The sequence below is a fragment of the Danio rerio genome, chromosome 12, assembly GCF_049306965.1.
Source record: "Danio rerio strain Tuebingen ecotype United States chromosome 12, GRCz12tu, whole genome shotgun sequence".
Taxonomy (NCBI): Eukaryota; Metazoa; Chordata; class Actinopteri; order Cypriniformes; family Danionidae; genus Danio; species Danio rerio.
In genome coordinates, this window is record NC_133187.1 from 6,247,198 (window position 1) to 6,272,790 (window position 25,593).

The following is a 25,593-nucleotide window of genomic DNA, read 5'->3' on the forward strand; positions in this document are numbered from 1 at the left end:
ACATAATATATATATATATATATATATATATATATATATATATATATATATATATATATATATATATATATATATATATATATATTATGTATTAGTTAATATAAAGCAATGTTTTCTAGTTATATATATATATATATATATATATATATATATATATATATATATATATATATATATATATATATATATATATATATATTTATATATATATTTACATTTTATACTGAACCTATTACAGTAAAAATAAAAACAATCAATTTTTTTTTTTTAAAGAATGAAGTTCCACTAGTTTTTGCCTTGGTTAGCTCACCGATGTCTTCTGCGTTGTCCTGTATTCTTTAAGTGACATTATTTATATTTAAAAATCAGATTCAATTACAATATTTAATTAAAACATTTAATTTCAGTTTGCTTTTTTTGCAAAAAAACAAAAAAGGCTTGGTCAAATCATAAATGACGATCTCTTTTGAAGGAATTCACCCCAACTCTGTCCATCCTTCTTACTCTCTTCTCAGATGGGATGGCGGGCCTAATCACAGGTTACCATCGGCCTATGTTAGACATAAAGCCTGTGTCAATGGCGACACCTGCTGATTATAGAAAAGTATGACATTGTGCTTCTATACAAGTACAATTGTGCGAGCCGAAACAGAAATAAAATAATTTTGGAATTAATAAAACATAAGTGGCAATACATAAAAGTGCCCGTTGTCGGCTCATGCATAATACGTAATGTTAACTGTAAAAAAGCAACTCTCCTTTGCAGCTTAATTTGTTTCTGTGATTTTGTAATGTTAAAGTTGTGAAATAGTTGTTGCTTATTTCTCGTAGAGATATTTTCGTTTGTGTAAAGAGGTATACAGTGCTCGGTCAGCATAATTGATTACACTCCATTTCGAAAATGAATATTTTTTATGCATTTCTCAGTGAATATAGGCGATGTATTTTGATGCATTTAAACAAAACAGATTTATTAAACAGATGTAATTATTAAAATAACATTTCAGTCTCCACACATATTTAGAAATTGAAAGATAATACAATTAAATTCAATCAGTTTTGTCAGTCAGTTTTGGGTAGATAGGATGTTTAAATGTTTTTAAAAAAAAGCTTCTCCTGCTCACAAAGGCTGCATTTTATTCACATTATTTCACAGTACAATTGTGAAATGTTATTGCACTATAAAATAACTGTTCAAAAGTAGTTTATAATTTAATATATTAATTTATTCCAGTGGTTTTATTTATTTATTCATTACTCCAGTCTTTAGTCACATGATCCTCAAAAATCACTTTAATAATAATAATAATAATAATAATAATAATATTATTATTATTATTATTATTATTATTATTATTATTATTATTATTATTATTATTGAATAGAGTAATTTTCTTTAAACAAAGAAAAAAAACTGATCCCAAACTTTTGACCGGTAGTGTATATGTAAATGATATGAAAATAAATCAATTAACTCATTAAAGCTATGGGTGTAAAGTCTACTGACTTTAAAAACTATTATTAACTAATCAAAATTATTAATAACTTTATTATACAATTGTTAACATAATAATAGTAAATAATAATAAAAAATAATGAATGGCAGGAATGGCATCTGCAGTAAAATAGATGTCAGAGTAATTGGTGGTTCATTATGGTGTGGTGCCCCCTGATAAAGCAGGGACTTGACAAAGCAGAAGAAAAGTGGGTTAGTTAAGTGTTTAAATGGATAGCTCCCACAGAAATGAAAATTTTATATTTTTCTAGTTGTTCAAAACCCTTCAGGAAATCTTCTTTTAGAAGAAAGCTGAAAACCTATAACCATTGACTTCCATGGTATTTTTTGTGTATCAGTCGATAGCCTACAGGTTTTCGGCCTCTTTAAAAAAAAAAAAAAGATTTAAGCATTATTTTAGTGGAAATAAGCTTATTTCTGCAACTTTTCTTGGGTCAAATCAAAACGACAAACATTGTTATATACCAAAATCATATATTTTACACTAAAATCAGGTCCATAGTTAGGGGGTGGTCGGGTGGTTGGAAAGATCAAACCACTCCATGACACAAGTCCAGAATTTCACCCATATATGAGCTAATTTATCCCATTTTTGACTGTCATGCCATCATCAATTGTGAAAATTATAGAGAGAAGAAAGTTTTAAAACGAATTTATTTTTTAGCAGTTTTTATTTGAAATCAAGTTAACCAGATTCCTATTTTTTATGATAAATGATAATATATTTGTATTTAATTTTTTTATATTTATTTATTTATTTTGTAATTCTAATTTAATAACAATATTTATAAAATTGGATTAATTTATAGTTTAAATTCTAATTTCGCAGTAAAATAGTATGGTGAGCCCTTTGACAAAATTGTAGGAAATATTTTTTGTGCATCAAAAAAGTGTGGTTATGATCCCCATCCGACAAGCGGATCCAGCAAACATTACTTCTTAAAATGTCACTAAAATGCAGAATTGAATAGAAAAATAAGGCGAATAACTGCAAAAAAGTTTAACCCCTTTTAACAGGTTATAACTACGGGCCTGAATATATCCCTCTCCCGGGAAAATATATTTCTAACAATATAAAAGCAGGGGTCGGAAACCTTTTTTCAGCAAAGAGCCATTTAAGATTTTATTTTATTTTTTTTTTTTTGGCAAATCAATTTTTTAAAGAGCCATTGGGGATATATGAAGCATCACATGTTGAGCAAGTCCAAGAAAGGATAATTTATAGATTTTATTTCTTTTCATCGTCACCAATCATAAATGTTGTTTAAATTTACGTCACTGAGGTTACCATAGAAATGTAAGTTGTATGTTGTATCGTTTATTGTTGTCGCGTTTCAAGGTTAATTCACAGCACCGCACACCTGCATTGCTTGAAACATCCTTTTATTATTATTCATTTAGCTGTAAAGATATACAATAAAAAGGTTATTTGATGATATTTTCAATAGGAAACTGATATTTAGTGACAGTTTATTTTATTTTTGGTTAGAGCCATATTCCTACCCCTAATAAAGCAGCACGAGATATAGCACTATAACCACAAGGGGGCAGTATGACACCAATAAACCCATCTCACCGCTGTGGCAAACCAGAGCCAAACTCAGATAAAACAAGAAAACATGAATGCCACATTCTATAAATCAAACTCTTATACTTAAAATAAGAAAGCATGTATATTCAATATTTTATTCAAATAATTTTGATCATAAATATATTTTTATGCTTTAACTGCGCATGGACGATAATGCATAATGAAAATATAATAAACCTATGTACCTATAATATACATTTAATCTATAAAAAAACAAAGCAACTACAACAACAACACAAAAACACTTAAGACCGGACACTGCCATCAGGCAGAATTTTCTCAGATCTCAAGACAGGTTTGCATGTCTTTCGAAAGACTCTATGGAATTTGACTACATGCCACGACTGTGCACATCAGGTATGTGACAAACCGATGTCTTGCGGCTGAAGTTCACAGTTCACACACGTTTACCGTCAAACATAAAAACAGCGCATTCATGTGCACGACATTTGCATACACCGACAATAAATAACGAACAGTCTATTCCTCGATTCCTGATTTAGGCCTTCATTTATAGTTCAGTATTGATAAAGGTTATTTTGGGTACTAGAGGTTAAGACCTACTTCTGGTACCACGCCTTGCCATAATAAAGAGGCACACAAGCAAGTGCCGCAGGGGTGATCAGTGGCCCAGATAAACTTCTCCAGACTCCTTTCACAGCCACTCTGAATCAGAAAAGAAGTGAACTGATGAGATCAAAACCGTTCATCCATTGTCAGCCACAGCCAAGCATGCCCTAAATTTACAAATTAAAAATAATGTAGCCTGTCCTTAAATCATTCGTGCCCGGCACTACACTCTTAAAATAAATGTTCTCTTGGCATCAAATGATTGCGTGAATAACCTTTGGAACCTTTTTAGCGCACAAAAGTGTCTTTAGAGTGAAAAGAGTAGATCAGGGAAATGTCCTTTATAATCCGAAATAAACAGTGTATTTCCAAAATTAGGGTTTCATATTGATGCCAAGTGAAAACGATATTTTTTAACTGTTCAGAGATCAGTTCCCCATTACAACTCGAATCAACGATATTTAATTTAAACCTTTTATTGCACTGAAAACATTTCCCAATAGAACAGTTGATGCCAATGCAGATGTTTAAATGGTTTGGTTATCTAAAGAACGTTTTTATTTTCCAGTTTAAAGATAAAACAAGCGACTTTTCTTTTTTTAATGCTGTACATAACAATCTTCATCACATCTAAGCAATGGATTATCATAATAACTATCATATAATAGCTAATAATACTATTATATTGTATGATATAGTACAATAATATCATATATTAGCTACTTTAAGCAAAGTCAGCTTCTCACTTTTAAGGCAGCTGGTTTACTCACCTCTCAAAGCAACTGATCGCATTTCACAGTGTATATCTTCCTAACTAATGCTGATTCATTAAATAATATAATGTACTTATTAAAGCTCATATTAGTAAGATGTGGGCCATTTAAAATCTATTTGACGTTCTTTTAACGCATGTGAACTGGAACGAGAACATGAAACATTTACTAACTAGTATAACAGTTCTACAAAAAAATATCTCCAGCATTTCACCTCTTCATTATCGCCATAACAGATAAAATCCCCAAAAGCCGAAGTTTGGAGACGTTTAGGCGGAGGTCATTTCGCCTTGAGGGCTGGAGAGAGAGAGAGAGAGAGAGAGAGAGAGAGAGAGAGAGAAAAACACAAGCGCGAAGAGCCAATAGGAGCCGAGTGTCCGCCCATGTGCCATATAATTCAGAGTTTCTCATACTACATCTCTGCCATTACCTTCAGTGCTTCAACAGAGGGAGTGTGAGAAAGCAGTTCATCGAGGATTTTGTGTTACAGGCATCGTCCCAAACCCAACGTCTGCATGACTTGCTTCGGTCTGCCTTGGAAATAAAGTGGACGATCGTTGTTTTTTCCTTCCTTATTAAGGATGAGTGGACCGACATATGACAGGAAGATACCCGGTATTTCGACCGATCTTTCAGGCTCTATGAGTTGCCATCCGACTTCTAAGGACTCTCCGACTCTCCCAGAGTCATCGGCTACAGACATGGGTTATTACAGCAGCCATCACGAATACTACCAGAGCCCTCCATATCCTCAACAGATGAACTCATATCATCAGTTTAATCTGTCAGGGATGGGGGCAACACCCGGAGCGTATCCCACCAAGACAGAGTATCCTTACAATACTTATAGACAATACGGACATTACAACAGAGACCTGCAGACGCCACCACAAAGTGCAGGTGAGATACTTATAAAATTGCATTCGGATATATATGCACTAATACATTTATCTTTCTGCGCAATTTCAGCATTACTTTTTCCTCTAAATAAAAACTGCAATTGCCTTTGTGTCAGGCTCAAGTTAGGAACTAAAGTTTGCTTTCGTCTTGAGAAAAAATATTGTAAATTATTCATACTTATTTAACCTACTTCTTGGGTTGATTTTGTAACATTTAAATCTATATTGTCCAAATAAACTTACAATTTATAGGACTAGTAAAGTTTATTTGTTTCAGCAGGTTAGAAAGTTGTCTCTATCACAACAGACTTGCGGTCGCTATAAAACAATTATGACATTTTTATTGCATCTGTAACGCGATTAATCATTATTAATCGATGCTCGGTGTAGGCTAGATGTCACGATGTATTTCATTCTTAGGGTAGGCCTACAAAAAATTGCTACAAGATACAGCCGTTCTTTACCTTTTGGTCAAGTTTGTGGTTTTAATTCATACTTCCTGATGCTTTCTAGACTAGATATATCATTTTACTCTATGTTGATTATTTAGCTTTCAGGAAGCAGAATTATTTAGCTTTTTAAGACATTATTATTTATATAAATAAAGGTTATACGATGCCAAAATGAGGCTAGGCCATCCATTTTCTATTTTTATTTATTTATTTGTCTGTAAAATGTTACTGAAATATAACGTGCTCTGTATTTTATTATTTCCAGTCAAAGAGGAACCAGAGACTGAAGTGCGGATGGTAAACGGAAAACCCAAGAAAATTCGCAAGCCGCGCACCATTTACTCGAGTTACCAGCTCGCCGCGCTCCAGCGCCGCTTCCAGAAAGCGCAGTATCTGGCGCTGCCGGAGAGAGCTGAACTCGCCGCACAGCTGGGGCTCACACAGACACAGGTACACCTGGAGATCACATTCATTTACAACACTGCCACTTGGCATTGCGTTAACAGCTTAAAGCGATTCCTTGCACTTCTATCGCTGACACTGAACACACTGAGATAAGGATAAGCAGCAATCTTATCAGGTCATAAAAAGACTGCTCATGTGTTGAAATGTCATTGCCCGCAATTCTCACCTCTTTAATTAATTTATTAATTGTGTAATTAATAAATTAATTAAAATAACAATCATTATTTATTTGCAGTGTTTTGTAAAGAAAGTAATTGTTCTTCGCTTTAATATTTTCTACAAGTTATTATAGCAGTTGAAGATTTAATAAGCCATCACGAATTGACAGCTTATATAAAGGAATTGTAAGGGCAATATTTATACTGCAGAAATTATTTAGTCGTTGTTTTCGAATAACATGTTTATTTTAATTATATAGCATTTAGCAAATTTCGCCTACAGTTTTAGTTAGAGTGCAAATTAAACAAAACAAATTTTAAATATTCCGTTGTAATAATTACACTGGAAAAAATGAATAATTGGATTTACTATTTTTTGGGGGGTTAGTGGTTGCAAACAATTTATATGGACTGAATTTAAAGAAACGAATTAAAGGTAGTAATGTTCAACTAAATCTGTTTGTTTAAATTCAGCCCATATAAATTGTTTGCAATCGCTTACCTTAAAAAATAGTCAATCAAATAAATCCTGCTTTTTAGTGAGGCATTGTCGGCTTTATAAAGGATTTTAAAAGTCTACAAAATAAAATAAATGTAGCTAATCTAAATGCAAAAAAACAAAAAAACAAACAAACAAAAAAAACAATTTAGTGTTTAAATGTTTGTCATGTATTAGCAATCTGGAAATCTATGTGTACTTTATGCACAATAGGTCTAAATTGCCCGAAATATTGAAAGCAGGTGAACAGCTTTGTTTAGTTAACTGCTTTGACATTGTTTCTCTGGTCTATTCTAATGGCCGACAGGTGAAAATATGTGCTTTGATTTCTATTAAACTGTATTATCAAACCCTGCGCTTTGTTTAAAAAAATAGGTTATATTTAGCAGGATAAGCACTTATTACAACAATTTCAAAATTTAACTTTGGCATCATTTAGTTTTTGTTTTTTACATTAGGGTTGCAGTTTTACTTAGTTGCTTCTTTTTAACGGACTTAATGTTGTTTAAAATAAACTGAACGTTGTTTTATTTTCCAAACAGGTGAAAATCTGGTTCCAGAACCGGAGATCCAAGTTCAAGAAGCTTTACAAGAACGGCGAGGTTCCGCTAGAGCACAGCCCGAACGCCAGCGACTCCATGGCCTGCAACTCGCCTCCATCCCCGGCTGTTTGGGACAATAACGCGCACTCTAGCCAGGTCAACCGGGGGCAGATCCCCCAGCCACCCCTCAGTTCCACACCCCCCTACATGGAAGATTACAGCAATCACTGGTACCAGCAGGGATCACATTTACAGCATCCAGTGCACCACCCGGGACCACCGCAGAGCGTGGGGGCCGTGTATTAACAGACACTGATGGAAGAGTTTAATATAAGCGCAAAAAGACTTTTGGAAAAACTCCGCAGAAATAAGCTGACAGATACTCCGCGAGTATCTAGAGTGGAACAGCAAACTTCTGGACTGTTTGAACGCATATCTGTTGATATGAATGCTTTGTGTTAAAATAATAATAATAGTATAATAATAAATAATTGTTTCAATGTGTCCCGGCTACTCAGACCTATTTCACATGCACATAGGTGTAGGTTAAACGATGTAAAGGAAGTTTAGAGTGGTTTTAAATTATTATGTTGTATGACTTCCTTTATCTTCATGTTTTGCTCATTAATAGGTGAATATTAAAAATGTTTTAAAGAATGATTGAACCCCAAATTGTGTTGTTATCAGCCACGTACGCCACCCACAATGTGGGCTGGAGTGGCGCGCGCTTCACAGACTCAGGACATAAGTTATAGACTGTACAAAATGTTGAAAGCTGTACATAAGTGTTTAAATAAAGCAGAACCACTAAATTCGTGTTACTTCAACAGATAGAGACTGCACGGTGGTGCTCGAACCATTTTATATTCCTGTAAGTAGTTTTATTGTTATTCTGTCAAACCGAATAAATGCAAAATGAAAATACTCCCTCATTTACTCACTTTGTTTCATTGAGCAGATTTTAATTATTTGCAAATCTGACGCTTGTAGTGATATCGTGCTGTTTGGACTCTTACGAAAGGGTTAAGGCAGACAGATGTTATTTTTTGTGATGTGTTTGCATGCATAAGCCTGGTAGGGCTGCGTGCAAAGAGGCTGTAGGAGGCGACAGGCGAGCAGACATGTTGGAGTCACTGGATTTTATTAGTATTCTGTTGGCAGATAACAAGATAGACTACAGCAAAGGAGGGGGTGACTACTGGAATAAAGCATTGAGCTTTAGGGATAGTCGGTCACAACAAGAATAGGCAGGGCAAACAAAGGCATCTGACGTCGGACTAGAAAAAAACCCACGAGGTTTACAGGTATATGTAAATTGCAGCCCGACGGTATTTCAAAGCGGCATTTAACCTGTTCCCGCCCAAATTCCGCCTTCCCGCGGTTTTGGTTTCTTTTTCATGCCAGTACATATTATCTGTCTCTAATGACCTTCTGTCATTAAGCCTTGTCATAGTAGGATATTCACATGTTTTTTTTTCCAGATATTCAAAAGAAATAGCGTAAACTAATTTTAAACGAAAAATCTCTGAATTTTACTTCATGAATACACATTCACTTGTCAGGCAAAGCAGCAAAATATGATTGTTGAATTTTCTTATATTATACATTTTTCTTCTGTAGACAATAACTTAAATTATTAAGTGATAGTTCGCCCCAAAATGAAAATTATAATCACTAACTCACTCTTGACTTGTTCAAAAGTTTGAGCTCTTTTGTTTTGTTCATTGCGTTTTTATTTTCAGTACATTAAAAAGAAATAGTTTAAGCTAATTTTAAACAGAAAATCTATCAATTTTACCTCATGAGTACTACACAGTTCACTTGTCAAGCAAAGCAACAAAATACGATTGTTGAATTTGCCTACATTAGGCCTATACATTATTTTCTTCAGACAACATCTTCAGTTATAATTTGCCCCAAAAATAAAAATTCTATCATCATTTACTCACCATTGAAATTTTTTGCTCTTTTGTTCGCTTCATTGCGTTTTTATTTTTCCAGTCCATTCAAAATAAATAGTGTAAGCTCATATTGAACTTAAAATATATTTTAAAAATCTATATCTATAAAAATCTATAAAAATCTATAATACAAATTTACTTGTCAAGCAATGCAATTATCGAATTTTCTTACATTATACACTTTTTTAATAGTCAACCACTTCATTTAAAAGATAGTTCGCCCAGAAATAAAAAAATTCTTCCTTTTTTCACCCTTGTTCAACATTTTGGTTTCTTTTGTTTGGTTTATTGCGTTTTTATTATTTACATTAAAGAGAATTTTCAATCGAAAATGTTATAATATTTCACCTCATGAATAATACACAAACATTCAAGTGTCAATCAAGGAAACAAAATACATTTGTTGAGTGTTTCCATACATTTCTATAGACAACACCTTCGGTTAAAGGGATAGTTCGCCCCCCCAAAAAAAAGAAAATTATTTTATTATTTTCTCACTAAAGAGAAGATATTATAAAGCATGCATAACCACTGATTCTATAGTAACTCTATTTTATCTTTCCTGCTAAGGAAGACAATAAAAATCTTCTAAATAAGTGTTTTTTTTTTTTTTTTGGTGTTCAACACAATAAAAACTCAAACTGGTTTTGAACAAATCAAGGGTGAATATAGGATCGATTCATTTAAATTTTTGGGCAAAATTTTTTTTAAAAGTGAAAAAGTTCGCATGGTCTCAGGAATATGCTAGTGTTTCTGGTGGTCAGGAGTTTACCAGCGTCAGATGTTTTCTGGAAGAATTTATTTCCTGTAAGTCCTACTGAAAACATGTGTTGTTGATGTTTATTCAAGGAAATTGGCCAGAAGTCGTCCAGTCTTAGCCAAACATAATGCAGAAATTAGGTGTGAAAATAATTATATGAATCGATTTCGTAATAAATAAAGCCTACAATCAATTTCAGGTGCCAAAATAAAAAAAAATTAAATGTAGACAGTCTCTATGCGAATTTTACTTAACTTTACTGGCTGTAAGGTTTTACGAAAAACTTATGGCATTAACAAACATAACGACATAGCATTTTCAAGACAGACAATCATAATACGAATATATAATGAAATTGTAAATAAATATTAGCATAAGAATATAATTTTAATGCACATGAATAATGTAACCAAATGTGATAGAAGTTTGTTAATATTTTAAAGAAAATATAAAGTGTTACAAATGGACTAAAACCATAGGTCAAATTTATAGTCAAGTCTGTATTTCCTATGCGCATAATTATATGCGGCCTATATTAGCACCAAGTGTTCCGTAAACATGAATCATTCATCTTATTGTGGATGGCGCAAACAATTTGTTTCTTTCTGCTTTTTGTGATTTTAATTACTAACGTCAATTAAATATAATCAAAAAACAGACACTACGCATCACAAAACTTCAGAAAATTGTAATTGTTAGGTGTTGTCTGAACACCATGTGCTTTATATGGTCAAATTAATTTAATTTTTGTCTCAGTTCACACTAAAACGTCTTTTATGAGATGAAAGATTTTTTGTGTATCATAGGCTATCATAACTGTGCGAATTGAAAAAAAGACTTAATACAAGAATGCCCTCTGGTTTAGGTGGAATGGGCGCAAAACCATAATTTGAACCACAGAAACCATAAATAATCCGTTTTCATGCAGACATCATACGACTAACCGCTAATGTTGAAGTTCTTCATTCAACCCCATATGCAGAATGAGCTACAAAACCGTAATCCAGTGTGAAAGTTGAATTTCCTAAATTGGAATCTTAAACAGACCAGCATTTGAACATATAGGTCTAGCTATTTTTCCTTTATATTTTTAAAGGCCCGGTGTTTGGTTGGTTTTTCTTATATTTCCACCATTCTCTAAGGAATCTAAATGTGTAAAAGGGTAATTTGTAGCCACCCACATGGGACATTATTGCACATGGTATTGCTTTATGGCAAAACTCTGGGAGCCAAATAGTTACTAATTCGGGGACTCTTAAAATAAAAGGATGGGATTTTTATTTGACAATCCTATAAACACTTTTTGTTTAATAAAGATTCTGTGGATGATCAAACCAACAATACTTATATTTCTCTTTAGAGTGTATTTCAAAATACAGAGATATTTAGAGATGTTTCACATCACAGCAACGTCGAGTCAGTTACAAGCAACCTAGACAATCCATCTAGGTGACCAACTCTACAAATTTTGCATCCAAAAATACTGCAATAAAATTCAAAGCATAGGTGGATGTAGATGCTGATGCTGACAGAAAAAAAACGAAATGCCACTCTATTAATGCCATGATAGATGGAGATATTTAAGATGGTTGGCTGGTCAACTGTGAGTCATTTCTGGCCGTTTCATAGTTGTGGAATTAGTCATAAAGGTCTTATAATACTCGCCTCGCCGTCGCATGCGATTAAATTACTCTTCTACCTCCAATAGAGAAGAAAGAGTCATATTCACACCTAAAACCTGTCAGGCCACTTAGTTCTCTTTAAAACATGATAATCCCGTCATCTGCGTACAATGGCCATAGCTCAAACCCTAAGACATTTTATCCCCTCTAATGTGTTTACCACTTTCATCTGACGCAGTTGTGCCATAGGGTCCATAAAGAACGGCTGCTATCTGTTTGATACAATATTTGCAGTTGTAGTTAGGCCATATGTAACATATCTGCTTTCCGTTGGGCTTGTTCGTGGTGTGTGGCCTTCAATTATGGTCTATGATCTCGGTGGCGTCGTCTTGGGACACATCGCTCATTCAGAGAAACCCAAAAGCTGAGTGTGTGGCCTGACGTGGTCACCTCGACGAGAAGCCCTTGGTCCCGTGTGCTCTGTCCGAGCCTGAACTGTTGAACTTGAACATGATACTAAGATTCAGTGCACCGCAACACCTAAATAAAGATAGGGAGGGCCAATCTTTACGTGTTTGACGAGAAACCGTATCCAAAAAAATGGCACAGGAGGCCTCTGGGGTGGTTGAACAGGAGGTCAGCTGCGGTTGGGACACGCACATGTTGCCATGTAAAGACAGAGGGCAGCTGCCTGACACCCGCTCAATGCCCGGGTCCACAGGCTTCACTCAGCAGCATCGTTCTGCTCCAAATGTAAATACGATCAAATGAGAGAGGTTTTCTTGACAGCTGTGAACCACTGAACTCTCTTTCACCCCACAAACTGGGGACGATTTCGGGAACGGGTTCCATCCTTGTCCCAAACCTGAATGCGTTCTGAATCACCAAAGACTGTACGTCTACAAATGCGTCTCAATTAAAACTCATCCAGCACCTCATGACTACTATCAGTCCATCTCCCATCACCCTTTAGTGCTCTCCCAAATCAGCTTCCCACGTAATTGCCCTGTTTAAAAGCCCCTTTTCTCTACTTGTCCGACTTGAGCACCCATTATTCTAATCTCGAGATGTAAAATTGCCCATAATTTCCCATGTGAGAGCTCGCTACTTCATTCAAAAACACTTGTCTTCTCTTCCCATGACTGTCACAAGTAAACGGAGCAAGATCAACTCCACAAATCGAACTCGGGGATGGGAGTATATAAAGAGGTGCATCTTAAAATCATTCCATACTTTTCTGCACCATAAGTGCAGAGAGATGGTTCCCATTTACAGAAGACTGGTGGATTTTTATTTTCTGTGTCTTTGTTATACCTGTCAGGAGGATGTAGGTAAGTGATTTTGTTTACACTGTATTTCAACCTGATTTCGTGTTGGGTATTTTTGAGCCACTGAGACGGTTTAACATGTAAAAGAGAACAACTGATTGTGGGACTGTAGATTCATCGCTGTAAATCTCCTACAGATGTTGCAGAGGCCTATAAAGCGTATTATTGTGCTTGATATTAGAGTTTCACGCTGTAAAAGGTTTTGGAAGAATTTTGTCATTATTGTTTATTTGCATGAGAGTTGCATGTGGCTCGCATTAATTTATATTACAATGCTGCATAAAATATTCACTCAGCAATTTAATTTACATTATTGCCGCTTGCGACTGATTAAGCCAGATTTATTTCGAGCCGAAAGAGCCCCACACCATGCTGAGTTGGGTTGGGTTGGATCTAAAGAGCTTGAAATGACAGAGATGCTTTGTAATATGGCTGTTTAAACAAGGCTGTTTAGACAAGACCCTGTTGAGTGAACCGGGTCAAAGTCAGGTCAAGTGGACCCCGCATTCCTGCAGGTGGCATCTCATTACAGTGGAGCAGAGTGAAGGCGCCCTTTACTTTCAATGATAACCCGCTTTTAATATAGATGATTTTCGTTTTTTTTTTGTTGTTGCTGCGGCCTAAAAATCAAATTCAGACGTTATATTAAACAACAATTCTCATTGCGTTTCCCACGTCTTTGAACGCTACATACAAAAGGAGTATTCTGGAAAATAATCGCAACAGAAAAGCAACCAATAAATCATTGAGGGTGACATTAAACGAGCCCCAGAGTAAGGTGGGATTCTTTACAGTAATACAAACGTCGTGTTCACTGTGTTTATATAGTTTAAGCACTGAATGAACATTTAAGTACGTCTTATTCCCATCACGCGCGTGATTGAATGTTGTGGTGATTTATCATGGTGGCATCACGACATCCACTCAGTAAGCACACTGAATTATTTTACCATTACTTTAGAAAGAGAGGGGGGAAATAACCCGTGGAAAAGCAGATGTTTGCTGATCTGAGAGACATTTTTAATGCCCACTTATCATTGCATTGTTGCATCTAACAGACTAGTTTATTTGTTATTTATTAATTAATTAATTGCATGGTATTATTTATTTTTTTAATTGGAAAGACTATATTTATATGATTCTGACTACATAAGATTACCTATCTGAAAAGAAAAATGGACTTTAAATCAATTCAACCTTTTCAGTTGGAGAAGGATTATTCAATATTGAATATATGCTCGCGCAATCTATAAATGGAGATTATTAAATAAATGATCCGTTTTTTAATTTAGTATTCAATAAATTATTCAGATCAATCACAAAATTACCAATATATCAACAAGTAGAACTTTGTAACTGGTATATGTATACCAGTTACTGCTAAATGTAACTGGTATATTTCAAATATTTGCCATTTTCCCCAAAAAAGCTAAAGTCTATTATTAAAACACATCCCGTCATTGATGTATCTATATCTAAACAATGAATGTACTCTTATAGATAGAGATTTTAAAGTAGGCTAGTGGATAGGCTATCATTTTTAAATTATGATCGGATAGTTCTATACAAATCCATGGGAATGTTTTCGAAAATACATCAAAAGCCTTTATGTCACTCTTACTCAAATTAAAATAATAAAAAGAACAAAACACAGCAAAACTAAATAAAACCAGCTCATCTTATACAATAAATCCCTAGATCACAATTATTTAATCGTAATAAACGTGTGCTTGGACTATTTCAGGGCGAAAACAAATCAATAATCTCTAAAGAGCATTGTATTTACATCTGGGAACTTGTAAGTGATATTTCATATTTTGCGGTCATATTTGTTCAATCTCAACCTCTGCTTTGTTCATTTTGAAAATAACTGTGTGCTATTGTATTGCAGAACCCCTAATTATAGGCTATTATAAATCTCTGGTGTATCGGCAACAATAAATTAAATGACTCGAGTTTATTAATCATTAACAACAATAATAAAATGTCTCTTTAAACAGAGTAAAATTGCCAAAAACAGTTTTTTTCAGTTATATCACAAAATATTTTAGTAAACAATTCTTAAATTATGATTATAATTATCAATAATCATTATCATCATTATAATAAAAAAAATTAGATTTATTTAATGTTGCCTCTGCTATAGAGTAGCTAAATAGTTCTATTAAGTAACTACACGCATATGGTTATAACTTATAGTAAGAATGAACATTACCTTGAGGGTTATGCATGATTTGTTATCACTATATGTGCTCAGTTTATATGAGAACACCCCTCATAAATCTTTTATTTAAATTAATATTTTCAATAGAGTGCTTTTTAATATTATATTTGTGCATATACATTAATTTGGTCAGTACTGAAGCCAAATCTGGAGCTAATCTAACACAATAACACAATAATGGTTCAAAAATTAATAGCGCAAATTTCTATGTTAGGGAAAAAAAATATTAAATACATTTTTTAAAAATAGCAAAAATCAAGAGAAACAAAAAATATATACAATTTCGTTAAAATGTTGTAGTTTGTATTTCTTTAATTTTTTTGCAATATTTTGATGAATTTAAATGTATTATCTTTCCATTTCTAAAGATGTTCTGTGACTAATGTATTATTTTAATAAATATATCTGTTTAATAAATCTGTTTTGTTCAAATGTGCCAATATATATTACCCATATCCACTGAGAAATTGATCAAAAATATTCATTTTCAAAATAGGGTGCATCTTAAAATACAAACTTGCCAGTCTTTTTTGTTAGTGTAAATAACAGTTTACAAAATTCACAATTAATAAATACATTTACAGAAAGGAAAGTTTCAGTTGATGTTAAAGGAACTATCAAAGCCAATATAGGAACCACATGTTATCATCTCCATTGTATTCAATTCAAATAAGAATATTTTGAATATCTGAGTCAGTCATTCACAGCATGAACACTTTCATCCTTTCATAAATCCTTTATTTCAAGCACATTGTAAAAGATCTGGAAAAGGTTGAAAAGCTACTGAAGTGTAATATGGGAGTTCGGGAGCACCTGCTTGCATAGAGAGTAAACACAGTCTTTTCAAACACACTTAGCAATAAAAACACAAGTCAAGAACATTGTAAAGGAAAGCACCTTCACGGCAGGTGTCGACACGGAATGGAGTCTCTCTGGCTCTGATTTTTTCCGAATTCAATCACATCATCTGAGGTCTGGGCACGGGATCCTGGTGGTGTGGAGGATACCAGTGGCCGTAATTGTTCATATAACTGCTGGGATGCATCGGTGGCACTTTGTTGGCCATTGAAACCTCCCAGAGCTGAGACAAACCTGGAGAACATGGCGACGAGGAGGATGTGTGAAGCAGTTCTCCTTCAGGTCCACTCGACCCATGCTTCATTATCTTCTTATATTTGGAGCGCTTGTTTTGAAACCAAATTTTCACCTAAACACACAAAAATGAGCATTAAAACACATCATTACTAGAATGGAGGCTGCATATGTTTCTCCATTGAGCCATCATGGCGTCAGTGGTCTATTTCTGACACCCTTTTTCCATTATGATTCTGATTTCAAGACAGATTTTTGTCAAGATGGACTGTGTTTCATTACACGCATGCTCAGCAATTGTTCCACCCTGCCATTTTTATGACATCAGTGAAGCATGTGTCTGACAACAACAATCACAGCGTAAAAATACATTCAAATTTAGCTGATCTGAAATGACTTCCAGAGAGATGGAAGATTCCAGATTTTTATAAAAGAACCACTTGAACGCATTTAGGGATTACAATATCCACACTGTACAAAATTGAATGACAAAAAGTCAAGAAATAGTATTTGTATGCTGCTTGAACTTCTCCCTGTGTTTGCATGGGTTTCTTTCAGGTGTTCTGGTTTCTCTACAGACATGCGGTATAAGTGAATTGAATAAACAAAATTGGCCATAGTGTATGAGTGTGTGTGTGTGTGTGTGTGTGTGTGTGTGTGTTTGTGAATGAGTTTGTTTGGGTGTTTCCCAGTACTGGGTAGCAGCTGGGAGGGCATCCGCTGCGTAAAACATAAGCCGAATTAGTTAGCGGGTCATTCCGCTGTGGCGACCTATGAAATAGAGACTAAGCCGAAGGAAAATAATTGAATAAATGAATGTTGCTTTAATAAGGTAATCAGGTTAAACTACACTGTAAAGAATTATAAAAAAATATTTTAGTTTCATTGTAACTTATTAAACTAAGCTATAGTTCTAACTTAAATTTATAAGGTACGCAAGCTGTTTTAAGTCAGTTTAACATAATATATAACTCGTAAGGTTGATTTGATTCAGCTTAAAAAATGACTTTTTTACAGTAAAAATTGTTTAAGTTATGAAAAGTTTAACTTAATATTTTTTGTCAGATTGATTGATGTAAGTTGGGATGACTAGAAAAGTTAATTGGATTCAACTACAAAATTGGAGGCAGCAATATATATATTTTTACAAAGCACATATCTTTATTCAGGCTAGTACATTGAAAGCATATAAAGTACACATTAAATTGCTTTTTTTTTTTTTTTACAGTTGATCTATTTGCTTTCCCTGTGATGGGTTGCAGCTGGAAGCGCATCCGCTGTGTAAAACACATGCTGGATAAGTTGGTGGTTCATTCCGCTGTGGTGACCCCAGATAATTAAATGAACAAATGATCTATTTGCACCTCACATTTTCAATTGCAATACATATCTTCAAAGGCTTTTCTCAAACTTTTTTACTCTTTCATGCACTAAACCACATCCAAATGGTCAGTTTTATTCCTTTTTTATTGCATTGGTATTCCAGTTTATGGGTCAAAGATGAAAAGGGGTTTATATACTATAAATTACTGTTAATTTAGAACATTCTGTAAACGCCATATTAAAAGACTATTTAAGGATTACAGTGCAGCACCAAAATACTCATTAATTGTCATTTTAAATCTTTATACTTTGCATTTTAAACCATTTGGTTAGGCCTGTCACAATAATCAACATATCGACTTGTCGCACAACACATGGACATGACCTCACTCATTTTTTTGGTGATGTGATATATATCATCCATACATAACCAATTCAAGCAACATTTTAACTGATAGTGCAACACCTCTATCTCTATTGGAGGTGTCAGTGCCAGTATGGTTAAAAAACACTATAGCATTTTCTATAAATTACTATAGTATATTTTCATGTGGGTCTGACAACTGAAAATAGATCTGGTAGCAGATATAATAGTCTCTGTTACTTGTTACCTTGCACTTTTTTGTTAACATTTATGATTATTTATTAAGGATATGCGTTTTTACTTTCTGATTCCAATGCCTAATTATTAAATTGTTAAAATCACTACAATTAAATAATAAATATTCTTCAGAATGAAATATGATGTGTTCTTTGGAAGAGTGCACTTGCATTATGATGCTATTATATTGTCATTCTGGCATTATATAATAGGTGGTATAAATTACAACAACAATAATATCGTTTATCGCAATATATGTTGGTGCAATATATCCAACAACAAAATATAGATATCATGACAGACCTATATTTAGTTTGATCTATTTGTTAGCTATATGTTTTTTGATCATTCAAAATATACTAAAATTTAGCATGGTCATGTAGTTAGCATATATATATGACCCTGCACCACAAAATCTAAATTTTCATAGGTATACTTTGTGGGAACAGCCTAAAATACATTGTAAGAGTCAACATTTTTAATTTATGTCGAAAATCATTAGAATATTAAGTAAAGATCATGTTCCATGAAGACAATTGATTAGTATACAGCAGTAAATATGCTGAGAATTATTTTTTTATTAGTTTATTTAGATTAGAGATGCCCAAACTAGGGCCTGCGGGCCAAAGTTGGCCCATGCATGGCAACCTTTGGTTTGGCCCACCATCTCATCTGAGAAGAGAAGGAGAATGATAGGAATCCTTTTGGCATTGTCAGTTCAAAATTAATGCAACCCTTTGTTTGTTTTATCGTTAAAAGCAAACTGAAATTAATTGTTTTAATTAAATTGTATAAATGAATCAGATTTGGTTTAAACGTACGTCCTGTCACCAGGCAATGCAGAGACTTCGAGGAGCAAATAAAGTCAAAGGCAGATTCTGCTTGACTGGTGTACTCAGCATTGAACTCCACTGTGTTATAAATGTGATTGTTTATGTTTTTATTGTAATAAGTTATCATTTTAAAAAAGTTATGCTGCATTAGCTAATATGATTTTAAGTATTTTTTTCTATTAATTTCGAAAGATTACTAAATAAATCAGGAAATGACCCATGGCAACTTTAATTAAATATAGTTTGGTATATTTACCTTCGGGCCATGGCTCTCGAAACTATTTGGTTTTTGGCCCTTCTTACAAAAACAGTTTGTGCACCCCTGATTTGGACCAATTTAAAGATGATTTTCTCAATATCTTGATTTTTTAAAATGCCAAAACTCTAGATTTTGAAATATTGCCCCATCTGACAAACAATCCTTATTTCTTCAGCTTTCAGATGATGTATAAATCTCAGTTTCAAAAATTCACCCTTAGGGTTACATATTTTAATATATGCACTTCAGAATATCACTTCACCTGTATTTAACATACTTTCTATGTACAAAAAATAGTGATTAATGTGAATTAGCTTGTAATGTCAATGTAAGTAAGTAATGTTAATAATGTAAATTAAAGTTCCTTCCATCTTTCCCATATATACTGTATATCACCCGCCTGATTAATATATAATTTTATGCACTTTTCATGCCATTGCCAATATTATAAAACTGACTTTTTGTTCCTGAAATGCAGGCAAATTAATCCTGGATTAATGACACAATGCCCAATTTAATGGTCTGAAAGTCTATCTGATGTCTGTTTTGACATTTCAAATGTATTTATTCCATGGTAAATACACAAATGCTTCAGACGTGTCCATAATTACGCAGTCCCACAATCTGCACTCAATTTAGAAACACCTTAAAGACACAAAAGCTGTGCCTTTATAAGAATCCAGCCTACACACACAAAAGCAGCAGTCAAGAGAGCCCACCTAATGCAGTTTCCATAACCTCAGACTATCAAAATCTATGCAGCGGCCTTGCCTTTTACACAATGCTATTAGTTTGGCTGTCAACAGATTTAATAAACACACGTAAAAAAAGATTTTCTTTTTTTCTTTCCAAAAGAATTGGGTTTGCCAAACAGCTTTTATGGTGAGGTGATGGATTCCAGACCGATGTTATTATATGTGTGAGGAGGGACTTGGAAAAGCCAAACGCATACGCTGTGTGGCACTTGTTTATGTGCCTTCAATCACGTTTATGGATCAAATGGAAACTGGCAACCATTTGAAACAATGGATTTTCGCTTGTATCAGTTTTAATTCTAAGCAATGCAATTTCCATCTGAACTGCAAACGTGGAGGAGTTTTTTCGACTGCTGACAGGAACACTTTGATGCGCTTTGAGGCGTAATGAGACAGGAAACCTCTTAAAGGGGCAGGACAGACTGAACTCATTCTCCATGGCCAAAATTGAGGAGCAACCTGTCACACTAAGGGCGGCAAGTGTTTAACGCATATAAAAAGAGGGCGGGAAAGAAACTGTGAATGTAAAACAGGCTTACGCTATGTATGCCATGGGCGATATGGCTGCACCCAGGCTTACGTTTTTCTCCAGACGCACACAAGTTTGATGCATGCCTTGATATTTTACCATCCAATACAGTGTGTGCGTGTCAGCAGGAAGGATTTATAAAAATAAATCAATGTCCATAACACCACCCTACAGGAACTCATTAATGGGTGTGACATCAACAAAACAAGCATAGGTGACTTATTAATCTATTTGTTTTCCTAACTGGAATGCATAGGAAAGATGCTGAGCACATCAAAAAATAATAATAATAATAATAAAAAAATAAAAAAATTGGAGGATAGTATAGCTAAAATATAAACAACCCTGCACAGACTCATTTGTCTTATCCACTGGCCCAGAAACACCCATATTTTGTTAAATCCATCATGAGCGAGCACTTGGATACGTGTTATTAAGCACGAGGATTAAGCAATCAAGAATAAATAATACTTGGGATAACTCCATAAGCATTAGGGAAAAAGAAAACTGTCTCATACTGTAAAGACTAAGAACACAAAAGCTAGTGGGCTAACGTAAAAATGAAAGTAAAGGTTGGATTAAGTGAAATCCTCACTTAGCTTGAACAATTCAGAAACAAATCAGCCTACATGACACAAAGTACATAAATGCTCAGAAACCAGTAATGACTGAGTCATTGAGCGTTCATCCAGTGTGATACCTAGCTAAAGCCTCACCTCAGTATAATTACTTTCATAGAGATTTGCAGTGGCCTTGAACATTTTTTTTTGGTGTGCATTTGAGCCTGCTAAAAATTCATGAATACTGTTGTGTTAATAAAAGCTATCAACAGGGAACTGGAAGGGTGTATTGAAGAATTTCCTGTACAATAATCTTTCATAATTTTCTCAAGCTATTATTTATGGGTCAAGACTAAAAGGGCTTTCAAGATTCAAAGCAAGAGAAGTGTAATACAGCTTATCTATTTACAATTTCTATCTGACAAAAAAGGAACGACTGTCATGTACACTTACGGTCTAAAGTTTGAGGTCAGTTTCTTTTTCATGTTATTAAAAAAATATATATACATACTGTTTATTGAGGGGGCATTATTAAATGTAAAAAAATTGTTAAATTGTTAAATATTTATTAAATAATACATTTTAATAAATACATTTTGCTTTCTTATTCTATGTAGTTTCCAATGAAATTATTACTCCAGTCGTTATTGCTTTTTTTTTACTATTACCATTAATAATAATAATAATAATAATAATAATAATAATAATAATAATAATAATAATAATAATAGAGTAATTTTTGAAAGATCATGTGACTCTGAAGACTGGAGTAATGAAGCTGAAAGTACATTTTTACAATCACTGGAATACATTATTAAATTAAATTATAAACTACTTTTGAACAGTTCAAAACAGTTCAGTCTCAATTTTATAGTGCAATAACATTTCACAATTTTACAATCTGTACTGTATTTTTGATTAAATAAATGCAGCCTTAAAAAATTTTAAAATCATACTGACCCCAAACTTTTTTTTAAGGAACATTGCCCAAACACTTGCAATTTTAATAATCTTAACACTTTATCCATCTTTGTTACTATACTTTAAACAACTATGGCTTACTATGTCAGTAAAAAAGTCAATTATTTTAAATAAAATAAAGCATTAGGATAATTTAATCTACTATTTTGTATAAGGATAAACATGTTGTTTCATATTTACATGAACATATGTTTATTCGATTGAGAAGATTCTATCTTCTAAAATCATTCTATCCATGATTTGAGAAAAAAAAATTATATTTGTTACACTTGACTTGTATCTGAAATGCCTTTTATGGATTTATAAATCGTTTAGGTAAATTTAATGCAGACGCCAATATTGGGCTATATGTCTCTTCATGGAACTTTCTAGAAACGTTTTAGTTTGATGTTCGTTTGATTTCCCAAAATATATGTTGTAGAATATTCAGAGAACATCTTAAAGTAGCACTGCCTAGTATTAATAAAATTATAAAGCTGAATGCTAGCTTCTTAATTGCATCAAAAAACGCTTTGAAATATAATTATCATAATTTAATGAAAACGTTCCTACATATGTTTTGCTAGCTGGCTAAGTTTCAGCGTTCTGCTATATTTCTTTAAATGCGACTTATTTTGATATTTTGTTTTTTAAAACGACCAATTCCCAACATTTTTAATGAGACCTGCGTGTTTACATCGTTTTTGCGTACATAAAAATCTAAAATGCACATTTCTATGTCAAAATTCCAGCTTCTTCCAGCTGTCCACGAACATATAACAAATGCCATAAAACCGACGTCACATTAATGAGGTTCATCAACAGATGAAACTGTACACATAATATAACTCACAATCTTGTTTCACATCTGCACTCCTCGATATAAAAACTACCACTCGTCCTGCCATATTAACTAAGTGCTAGGCCTCACGAACAACGAGTTGCATTGTCACAAACAGAAGAGAATATGATGGATATTTACCTGTGTTTGCGTCAGTCCCAGTTTGGCGGCCAGATCTGCACGTTCGGGCAGCGCGAGGTACTGGGTCTGCTGGAAGCGCTGGTGCAGAGCCTGGAGCTGAACACTGGAGTAAATGGTTCGCGGTTTGCGGATCTTCTTCCCCTTGCCATTAAGGCGAATCTCACCATTCTCAATGACCGCTGGCTTTTCGTGGTCTTCAGGCATGCAGACGAAATAAAACGACAGCATTATGACACAGTAAATGTCTGTCTTCACAGTTCACACCTGCAAAACCTTCCTTAACCATCAGAAAACCGTAAATTATGATGCACTAAAGAGCTGTAAGTGTCGACTTGATTTACAATAGGTAAATAAGAGATTTATCAGGTGGTTTAGAGGAAACATTAATGGGTCATCATTTTAAAGATCGGTAAACCATAATTAACGTCGTTTTAATGTCAATTTTACAGGCCTACGAGCCTAAACTTGAACTTCGGAGCAAACAGTGACATTTAACAAAAGGCGTAATAATATCGTTATGGAGGAATAAAAAATCCTACCAATCATATTAATAATTAAAACAAAATCAGAAAAGATTCTTTACAATTTCGCAAAACTTGACAGGGATTTAGACAGCGCTTAACTTTCGGTGCACATACCCAAAGTCAATTCTAACTACACACTTTAGCAGCTTAATATAGATTGTATGGAAATATAATATTTTAACAATTATATTATTTTAGGTTTAGCCTACATGAATTGTGATTATTGCTCTAATTTCTGCATAATGTAGCTGAACATGAATACACGTCGATAAACATTTTGTTTAAATACGTTTGATTAATGCATTAATTTCATTGTCTTTTCGTTTTAACAGTGACATAAAAATTATTCTTGAATTGTATGCAAAGATGTGCATGTTTAATGTACATGTTTCAATCCAGTTCGAGGCCTATACAAGGAAAAGAAGATTAGCAAAGCTTACAAATTACTTTTTGCTGCTGAAAGGTCAGAATCGTGTGTGCAACAGAGACTTTTGTTACCATTTGCAACCGATTTATTCTAAATGGTCTTAAAACTTATTTGACCGTGTGCTTTTTAAAGTCTGGTATTTATTTGGTAATACACTGTGTATAAAAATAATTTTAGCTACTGGCGCCATACGAATGCAAAGTAAATATGCAAAACAAACCTACTTAATATTAGCTATTTCAATATAAAATAACGATGCATGTATAAAGTTCGACCATACATTGCATTTTTGTGTTGAAAATGTACCAAATAAACTGCATTGTTAATTTAGTTTATTACAAGCGCATAGAACTAAACGGGGCATCAGGTTCTCAAAGGTTGATGCATTATTATGGAGATACTCACTCGTGTTCTCAGCCCTCGTGTGCGCCAGAGCACCGCTGTGGTTGTTTGGCTGGTAAGGCATGTAAGCACCCGGAGCAGCAGCGCTCACCGGCCCGGGGTAGGCGTATCCCAGCGGCCGGCTGTAATGAGGAGCGCTGGAAGGGTAGGGAGCATCGTGCTGGAGGTGTCCGCCTGAGTGCAATCCGTGTACCGGGTAAATATTGTGCGCGAATCCCGACAAATGCTGCTGGTTGCTTGCAAGCCCGTGGCCGAACTCTAAAAATGCTGATTTGGAAGGATCAGAACTATTCAGCGTATCAGACATGAAACTCATAGACATCATTAACCGTCAAGTCCATAAAGCCCGATGATGGTCTGAGTGCTGCATTGAACGATCACAGTGCACGAGAAAGACCTTGAACCGGATCCATCCCCAAATAATCCGGGACAAAAGGAGTTTCTGGATAAAAACGTATATCCCAAAACCACTGCAAAGAATCTCATAGGTGAACGCGAGTGTTATCTTTCTTTAATCATGAGTAAACAGCGCAATATCTAAAGTCACCTCGGGCTCGCGGTCCTGTGTGTTTCTGACTGACTCGCGCTCCGCGAGAGCGCGCGCTGATTGGTGCGTCACGCGACACCAGGGAGACCTAAATGAAGTTGATGAGCATTTGCTATAGAAATATGCTGAACTCTGACATCGATCAAGTCACATCAGAATGACCTTTAAATTACGCACGGTTTTAAATCGAATTATTAGACTACTTTCTATAGAAAAAGCATAGCGAGCTGTAAATATTTACAGAAATTGACAAAAAAAATCTATTGTACTGCAACTTCACAACGTGACGTAATTAAATGGGGTATGTCACAAACTGTACTCAGAGTAGTCATTTAATTTTAAAAGGTACAATAATGGCGTTATCAAAATGGTTTAACACGACCCAACATGACAGAAATGTCAACAGAAACATGTCAAATTGTATGCTATTATATTTTAT

General features: G+C 34.1%; 2 protein-coding genes across 2 annotated transcripts; one reads left to right on the plus strand and one right to left on the minus strand.

The window, feature by feature from the left end:
• Positions 1-4,891: 4,891 nt before the first annotated feature.
• Positions 4,892-8,389, plus strand: dlx3b (distal-less homeobox 3b). The gene is made up of 3 exons (NM_131322.2): positions 4,892-5,350; positions 6,067-6,251; positions 7,466-8,389. The coding sequence occupies exons 1-3, from the start codon at positions 5,032-5,034 to the stop codon at positions 7,769-7,771; spliced, it is 810 nt and encodes a 269-aa protein (NP_571397.2). The 5' UTR covers positions 4,892-5,031; the 3' UTR covers positions 7,772-8,389.
• Positions 8,390-16,084: 7,695 nt separating this feature from the next.
• On the minus strand, positions 16,085-25,198 carry dlx4b (distal-less homeobox 4b). The gene is given in 3 exon segments (NM_131318.1): positions 16,085-16,567; positions 23,255-23,448; positions 24,611-25,198. Coding segments are annotated over 3 exon segments (765 nt in total). The 5' UTR covers positions 24,933-25,198; the 3' UTR covers positions 16,085-16,318.
• Positions 25,199-25,593: the final 395 nt, after the last annotated feature.

Coding starts and splice junctions, on each gene's coding strand:
- dlx3b (NM_131322.2), top strand. CDS start 5,032: ATGAGTGGACCGACATATGACAGGAAGATACCCGGTATTTCGACCGAT. Junction 5,351..6,066: donor GACGCCACCACAAAGTGCAG/GTGAGATACTTA, acceptor TATTATTTCCAG/TCAAAGAGGAACCAGAGACT. Junction 6,252..7,465: donor TGGGGCTCACACAGACACAG/GTACACCTGGAG, acceptor TTTTCCAAACAG/GTGAAAATCTGGTTCCAGAA.